General features: G+C 46.4%; 1 protein-coding gene across 1 annotated transcript; it reads right to left on the bottom strand.

The window, feature by feature from the left end:
* Nucleotides 1-4192: 4192 nt before the first annotated feature.
* LOC147882624 (receptor protein kinase TMK1-like) lies at nucleotides 4193-7625 on the bottom strand. Its single transcript, XM_087400350.1, has 2 exons — nucleotides 5200-7625; nucleotides 4193-5088 (listed from the first exon to the last, which is right to left on the bottom strand). The coding sequence occupies exons 1-2, from the start codon at nucleotides 7544-7546 to the stop codon at nucleotides 4583-4585; spliced, it is 2853 nt and encodes a 950-aa protein (XP_087256476.1). The 5' UTR covers nucleotides 7547-7625; the 3' UTR covers nucleotides 4193-4582.
* Between the last annotated feature and the right edge of the window lie 525 nt (nucleotides 7626-8150).

Genomic DNA, 8150 nt, shown 5'->3' with positions numbered 1-8150 from the left:
TCCATCCCTCTTTGACAACATGATAGATGTCATGCTCAAAATGACATGGACTACCGAGAACTTTTATAAAGTGACCACATCGTATAGATAACCACCTCAATTCTCTTAGCCAGTTGTGTAAACTTCATTAGCGCCATTGCAAAGTTTCTCTTAGACTACTAGGTTATTAACAAACTAAGTCCATGAGGATCAATAGTGTTTTGGAATTTTTCCCAAATTCTTCATGTATTAAATTATGAAGATGGACAGTCTTTCGAAATTCATCCAATTTTAAAGATGGATATCTTTTGGGATTCATTCAATTTTTGCTTGGACTAATTCCATGGAGGATAGTCTTTTGGAAATCCTGTGTTTGTTGATGGATTAATTCCATGAAGAAGTATAATATTTTGGACTTCATCCAGTTTATTAAGGACTATTCGTGAAGATATAATACTATATGGATTCAATAGATCTTCCATGGAGTCAAGTTGATTATTTCTAAATTTCAAATTAGATTTAGGTTGTAAATTTAAAGCTAGGTTACATGTCAACCATTAAGGCCATCTTGATAGAAGCATGATATCAAGGCCATCTTCATGGTCTTTGTCCATCAAGGCTATTTTCATAATGCTGAATGTCAAGACTACCTTGATAGAAATTAAACACCAACACCCTCTTTATGGATTGAATGTGATTTCAAAGTCAATGCTACTAATAAAATTTGTATTGTAGATGAATGGAATTTCCAAGCAGGTTTGGTACGATCATCGATTCTAGAAAAACTAGAAAGTTTAATAGCTTAAGGAGGTTGATTCTATCCTTAAATTGGATTAAAAAGGGCCCCAATTACTCTCGTTTTTTCCCTCCCCGAAAAGGGGCATTTTATGAAATAATGTCAAAGTCTTAAATGTAATTTCTTCTTAATTTTGTACTGTAAGTATTATTTGTTTCTTGGTTCTGGAACTATGGGTTGTCTTTATCTAACAGTCCAAGAATTGGCACCACATTCATAAAGGCCTAGTGCACTGACCACCCTTTAAGAACTAGGATGATTTGTCATTTAGATGCACCAAACATAGTCGAGGCATTTGCAAAGTCATCTATCTATCAACTCAAGGTTGAAGCAAGGATAATAGGACCTCTACGTCGCACTCCAATAACACCATCAAGGAGGTTCAACAAAAGTCATCATACCCAACCTCAACCTCCATCCAGTAGCATAGTTCCAAAAGTCCATAGTCAAGATCCAACATCCAACTACCAAGCTCAACTAGAACCCTCGACCAACCTCCGAAAGACAAACATATGCAGTCAGTGCTCTTAAAAGCTTAGGTCCAGCAATCAAACTAATCTTAGCCTTGACAACTAGCCTTCAACACCCGAATCAAAGCCGTGGCCAGCTATCAATGACTATCTATGAAGCAGGCCTTGATCTTCAATTACAAATGGATACTCTAGTAGATCAGACCCAACTCGTTAAATCCTTCCAAATCGTCATGAATGATGTGGCAAAGTCAAGAGAAGTGAAACTTCCTCCTTGGAGCCCAACTCATCACTCAAGGTGTCAAATTATGGGTCACCTAGAGTAATGTCATAGGCTCCAAAACTCTTACCCAACGAAGATCAACACATAAAGATCCCCATCCTCTTGGAGGGGGAACGAGGGTAACACATAGGGAAGATATATATTCTGGGTTTTTCCAATTAGATTAGTGTGGAAGAATGGAAGAAGAGAATGAGTAGAGAGCGTGGAGAGTGGTGTGAGTAGTGGCACTCAATACCACTCTTCCACTTCAATTAGTGTAGAAGAGTGGAAGAATGGAAGAATGGAATGAGCAGATATCGTGGAGAGTAGTGTTCAGTAAGTTCGGATATCGTGGAGAGTAGTGTTAAGTGGAACTCACGAGCATCCCCTCTCATGTGCAATGATGCTTCTAACAACAAGCCCCCGTCTTTGAGAGAGTGCCTTCGTTTGAGAGAGGACACTCTTCCACTTCAATTAGTGTAGAAGAGTGGAAGAATGGAAGAATGAATGAGCAGACATCGTGGAGAGTAGTGTTTAGTGTAACTCACAAGCATCCCCTCTCATGTGCAAGGATGCTTCTAACAACAAGCCCCCGTCTTTGAGAGAGAGCCTTCTTTTGAGGGAGGAGTGTTCACCTCACAGCGTCAAAGATTTTTCAAGAGTCACTCCCACCCATAGGAAGGAGTCCGTAAAGTCAAGGAAGGCCTAGAATACTCACTCAGACTACAAGGGCTCAATAAGGGAGTTCTACATGAGGGATCACAACAACTCTACCAGAGATAAAACATCTTTAATAACAAAAGCTCTAAAAATTCATAGCTAGCTCCATTAGCTCAAACAACAGGTCTTCCATTCTTTGCAGCCCTCAACTAGGTGTTCTTTAGTTCTTCACTCAAATGACCTTAGTCGCTCCCACAAACCTCTCGGTTGTTTCTTATTTTTTAAATCTCCAACCTCTCTCCTCTCCGGTGGCATTTTGTTTTTAAAGCCAACCTCAATCCTGTATACCTAGATGAATCTAGGAACATTCCCAAAACTCATCCTTTAAAAACACAACAATGTGCAATTTCGGTCACTCACAAGATTGAAAACCATAAGCTCCATCACGCATAGCAAATACTATGACATCCCCATTGATGTCGTCAGTGCCCAACTGTGGGTTTAGAACATAGTATAAAAATATGCTCACACATACAAATCCACATGCCCACACATACTTAAGTCCATTGATACAAAGGTCTTCGTACGAAGTTTCTGTCGACACTCCGGAGGTGAAGGGCAGACTCAGCCATGACAAAGGCTAGCACTCCAAGAGAAGGCTAATCAAAAAGTACAAGCTACAACTACTTGTTAAGTCTAAATGATTTCATTTGTCTCTCCCAAACGAGCATCTAAATCTGGCAACGCACTATTTTAAGATAGAAAGAATTATCGCAAAACCAACAGGCTGCAACTTGGGCTAAAACTTCACAGGGTGAAATTTGCATGTCCCCTAAACCAACAGGCTGCCACATCCCTGGATGAATCCAGGAATATTTCCAAACTCATCCTCTCCACTGACACCCTAGGATGGCCTCAATCAACTAAATCTTTTCATCTTCGTCAGACCTTCACCTTCCCGTGTCCAAAAAAAGTCAATCTAACTCAGTCTTAAGGATGAGCACTATCATTGTCAGTGTTTCATCCAGAGCTCATGGAGCCCGACCTCATCACGGGGTTCTGCCTGTCTTGACCCTGGCACTCGAAGTCTGTAACAACCTCAATGAGCACTTTCATTGTCAGTGTCTCATCCACAGCTCATGGAGCCTGACCTCATCACAGGTTTCCGTCTCTCTTGACCCTGGAGTATATCCTAATCCTAGTCAACTAAAGACGGCTTGTTTCATCACAAGGTAGCAAGATGTATAATCTGTATGCCAAAAATACAGTCAGCCACAAAACTTAAGGGCGACACCTAAACTAGCTCGACTTTCTTTATCTTACCATCAATCAGAAGAGCATGTTACCCGATTCATTACCATTTACAAAATATGTTCCAGTGGAACCGAGGCAATCTCCACTCTAGAGCCAATTTATCTTTTTTATTGCTGCCGGAAGCTTCATGCACTGGTGCCCCTATGTGTCTTTTACTCATTTATTTAAGTATGCTTGGAGCAAACATGCGTAGGCCACGTTCATTCATATGCACTATCAGGCAAGATTTTCATCAGGTTATTGAATATATAAACCTTTCAATCACAAGCACAAACTGTTGAGGCGTGCTAATGAGATGAGAACCACTAGGAAAATTGTTGTACTTTTGTCAGAGGTATAAAGATAACTCTAAAGGATATTACACTGAAACCTCTTTTCCCCTTTTTTTCAAGTAAAGAAACTGAGCAAAACTCATATATATTGGGCAGATTCTCCCCATGTACAATGAGGCACACCTCTAGTTATTCCAGTTAGGACAGGGCAACATTGTAGCTACATCTTTTTTTTTCAACTTCTAATGAGGAGACCGGTAAAGTAAATCACACAGTGATAAAAATCACATCCTAGACATGTATGTGTCAAGCTCATCAGCACCCATTGTGGAAGGGTACACTGTTCCACCCCATTACCATCACAGAGACAATGTTATGAACATGAGTTCTGTTCAGGAGTTAGGAGAATCCTGAAAACAGATCCAACAAAAAGGTCCTCTACGCAAATCTAAATCCCGTATTGTTCATGCCTGTTGAACATACATGATACAACCCCCCTGAATGAAAGGGGAAAAAATGATAGACTGACAGCTGAGGAACAAGCAGTGCTGCTCCGAGCGCAAGATTTCCTTAAGAAAATGGTTTCAAGTCCACCTGTCAGGATTAGCTGGAAAACAACCTGCGTGTAAGGCTGGACCTATATTAACAGAGATCACTTTGATTGCTGTACTAGTATGTCATCTTGTGCACAAATCTTAATCCACCAAGGTACTTGGCGGGTAGCCTTTGCCCTCTGAACTTGACCATGCTTCCATAACAGCTCCACCTTGATCAAACTTGTATCTGCAAATCACATGCAGAATAAAGACACTTGCAAAAACATTGCAGCCTACCGACCATCTGTTGAAGAGAAGGTATTTGCAAGTCCCGAGGGACAAGCAGGCATGCTTGCTATGGAGGCGTTCGTGTTATCAAGCAACTCTGAACTCGAGCCTTCGAAGGCTTGCCATTTCTTGAGGGCTTGGGGAAGAGTCATATCCAGGTCGATCCCATCCTCCTCATCAACGTCTGTGGGCTTCCATTGTTCAACAAGGGGCGATAGAACATTCACAGCATGGCTCATGTCTGGGCGTTGGTAGGGCTCTCTTGCTGTGCAGTGCCCTGCAAGTTCTGCCACCATACAGATGCTTTGGGAGCTCTCATCGGTCACTTCAAGGACAGGATCCACAGCTTTGAGAAGAGTCTCCTTGTTCACAATCAAGCGTCGGAACCACGTGACCAGATGCATGCTCTCTTCAGGCTGAGTCTCATCTAACGCTTTGCGGCCAGTGATTAGTTCCATTAGTACCACACCAAAACTGAAAACATCAGCTTTCGTTGTGACACGGCCTGTGACTGCAGGAGGAAGTCAAAACACAATTAGGAGAAGAAACAGAGAGATGGCGTCTCAAAATTAGCTGACTGAAGAAGCTACTTCACCCCACAAATGATATGATTCCAGCATACCTGCATATTCAGGAGCCAGGTAACCGAAGGTGCCAGCTAGCCTCGTCTCTACTGAGAACTTGCCTTCAGGTGCAAGCTTAACCAAGCCAAAATCCGAGACCTTTGCCCTGAAATCATCCCCAAGTAATATGTTTGACGGCTTCAGATCTCTGTGAATGAAGCTTTTGTGCGCCAGTCCGTGCAGGTACTCCACCCCACGAGCCACATCCAATGCGATGCTCAGACGCTTCTTCCAGTCCAAAGGTGGCAGATCGTGTTTCTTCCACTCAAACAAGTGCTGGCTCAGGGTACCTTGAGGCATGTACTCGTACACCAGAAGCCTTTCACCCCCTTCAACACAATACCCGAGAAGAGCCACCAAATGCCTATGCCTCACCTTTGTCAGAACTGCAATTTCTGCCTGGAACTCGTCTAGAGCTTTGTTGCTGACCACAGAGGCCAGCATCCTCTTCACAGCAATCTTTGTTCCGTCGTCCAGCTCCCCTTTGTAAACCACTCCAAACCCTCCTTTCCCAAGCACGTTCGATTCGTGAAAGTTATCCGTCACGTTGCGCAACAGTTGGATGGAGATTACAAGGTTGCCAGCCTCCAACACATGAACGTCACTGGGACCGCTGCCTGCATGAGTGCGTATCTCATGGTTACCTCCGTTAGCAGCGTTACCGTTGACGGTAATTTTCACCACGTCTGTGTCATCACCTCCGTCTTGTGGATGGAGGTACACCGTATTTGGACTCTGCACCCTGAAGAACTTGTTCCTTCTCTTTGAAAGCACAAATACAGCAAATAGGGCACCCGCCAGAATAACAGCCATCCCCCCAACGACAGCGCCAGCGATGGCTCCGACGGACAGTGAAGATTTCTTCTTGCCACCCGCAGCTCCTGCTGTAGACCCCGATGGGCTTCCACTAGAGCCGGCAGGCGCCCCGGAAGAAGAACCAGGTGTCAGAGACGGGGACGGCGACAAAATGTTGTTGATGTTGGCGTTGCCGGTAGAGTTCACCGTCACTTGGCTGGTGTTAAATGCAGGGACGGGACCATAAATGTTATTGTTACTCACGTCGACCAGCACGAGGAACTTCATGTTGATGAGGGAAGCTGGGATGGTGCCGGTGAGGTTATTGTCGCTAAGGACTATCTTGGTGAGGGAAGTCAGGTTTGCAAGATCAGGAGAAATAGTACCGGAGAGCTGATGTTTGGGCAGGTTGACGGAGATAACATTCTTCCCTTGAGAGTCGCAGTTGATGCCCTGCCAGGAAGAGCAAGCATCGTTACCAGTCCACGACGACACCAAAGTCGTGGGATAATTCACGCCAGCCAGGAACGACAGCAATGTGGTGACTTGTGGGTCGCAGGCTACTCCCACTAGGCTCGAACAGAAGCTGTTTCCCGAGTATATATAATCGGAAGCGTTGGTGATGGAGGGGATGGAAACTATAGGGCCGTCTAGCATGTTGCCATGGACATCCAAGATCTGCAACGAGGACGAAGAGAACGTGGAAGGTATTTGGCCGACAAGCTTATTGTTGTTGAGCCTGAGTTCTGTGAGCGAGACTGCAGAGGCGAGGGAAGGAGGAATGGGACCAGAGAAGCTGTTGACGTGAAGCCAGAGGGTGGTGATGGAGGGCATGGAGGCGACGACATCAATGGGGCCGGAGAGGGTGGCGTTCTGATTGTTGAGCTCGAGGTGGAGGAGGGAGGAGCCGGAGAAAGTCGAAGGGAGGGAGCCGGAGAGGCGGTTGTAGGCGAGGCGGAGCTGCTGCAAGCTGGGCATGGAGCCGAGGAAGGCAGGGATGGGACCTGAGAGGCAGGTGCTGGTGAGGGTGAGGAGGGAGAGGGAGGAGGAAGCAGAGAGCTGGGAGGGGAGAGTCCAGCCGCCGGAGCTACAGTTGAGGGGGTTATTCTGGAGGGTGAGGGTGGTGAGGGAGGAGAGGCCGGTGAAGAAATCAGCAGGAATGGAGGAGAAGGACTGATCACCGAGGTAAGCGATGGAGAGATGGGAGAGACCGTTGAAGGAAGGGAGAGCACCAGAGAAGTTGTTACCTTGGAGGGCGATTTGCTGGAGGTTGGAGAGCTGGTTGAGCGAAGGAGGGAGGGAGCCGGAGAGGCCTGCGTTGCCGAACTGGAGCTGGGTGACGGAGGAGCCGGTGCAGAGGACGTAGAGCCAGCCGGAGCCACAGGGGTCGTTGCCGGACCAGTCGGAGAGCTTGGAGGGGGTGGAGACACTCTGGAGGAGGGATTGGAGGACGGCGAGATCGGAAGGGTCTGTGGAGGCGAAGGAGGTGGGGAGGAGAGAGAGGAGGAGGAGGAGGAGGAAGATGGCGGGGTGGAAGCTGTGCTCCGCCATAGCCAGGAGCTCGAGCTCGACAATAACCAGACAGACGACGATAACGAAGCAGTTGATGAAAACGATAAAGAAGCTGAAGAATATGAACCTATGATGAAGAAGAAGAAATAGAAGAAGAAGAAGACGAGAAAAATGTAATGATTAAGAAGACGAAATTTATCTCCATCAAGATCTTGTTTTAGATATGCAAAAAGATTTCAGACCATGTGCATGGCTTCCAGGTTGGCCACACGTTTGGCAGCAATTACAGGTGCGTACTCCTCGTCAGCTTTGTACACCTCTGCTTTACGCCCCTGTATCGCATCCGCCCGCCGTCCAGGTTGGCAGTGGGTGACAGTTTTTTGGCAGAGAATACAGGTGCGTCCTCCTGTTTTATTCCCCCTTCGTGGACCCCATGCACCAGTTGGACCGGCCATCCTCTCGCCCGACCTTGCCCTGCTGTCTCCAGCAGGCATTGGCCACGTGTGCAAAAGATCCGCCTTGCTGCCTGCTGGCCCCTACGCCACTGCCCTTTTTCGCCACGTTGGCTGTGCTGCCCACTTCGCAGTCAGACATCTGTGCCTACGCCCCTGTTTGGCCGCCGTCCGAGCTTCGTGCGCCGCAC

This window comes from Dipteris shenzhenensis, chromosome 29 (genome assembly GCF_047967505.1).
Source record: "Dipteris shenzhenensis isolate YYH24624 ecotype China chromosome 29, Dip_SZ_1.0, whole genome shotgun sequence".
NCBI classification, from domain to species: Eukaryota; Viridiplantae; Streptophyta; class Polypodiopsida; order Gleicheniales; family Dipteridaceae; genus Dipteris; species Dipteris shenzhenensis.
Note: the sequence above shows the minus strand (reverse complement) of the source record. Positions and strands in the feature narration are given on the sequence as shown.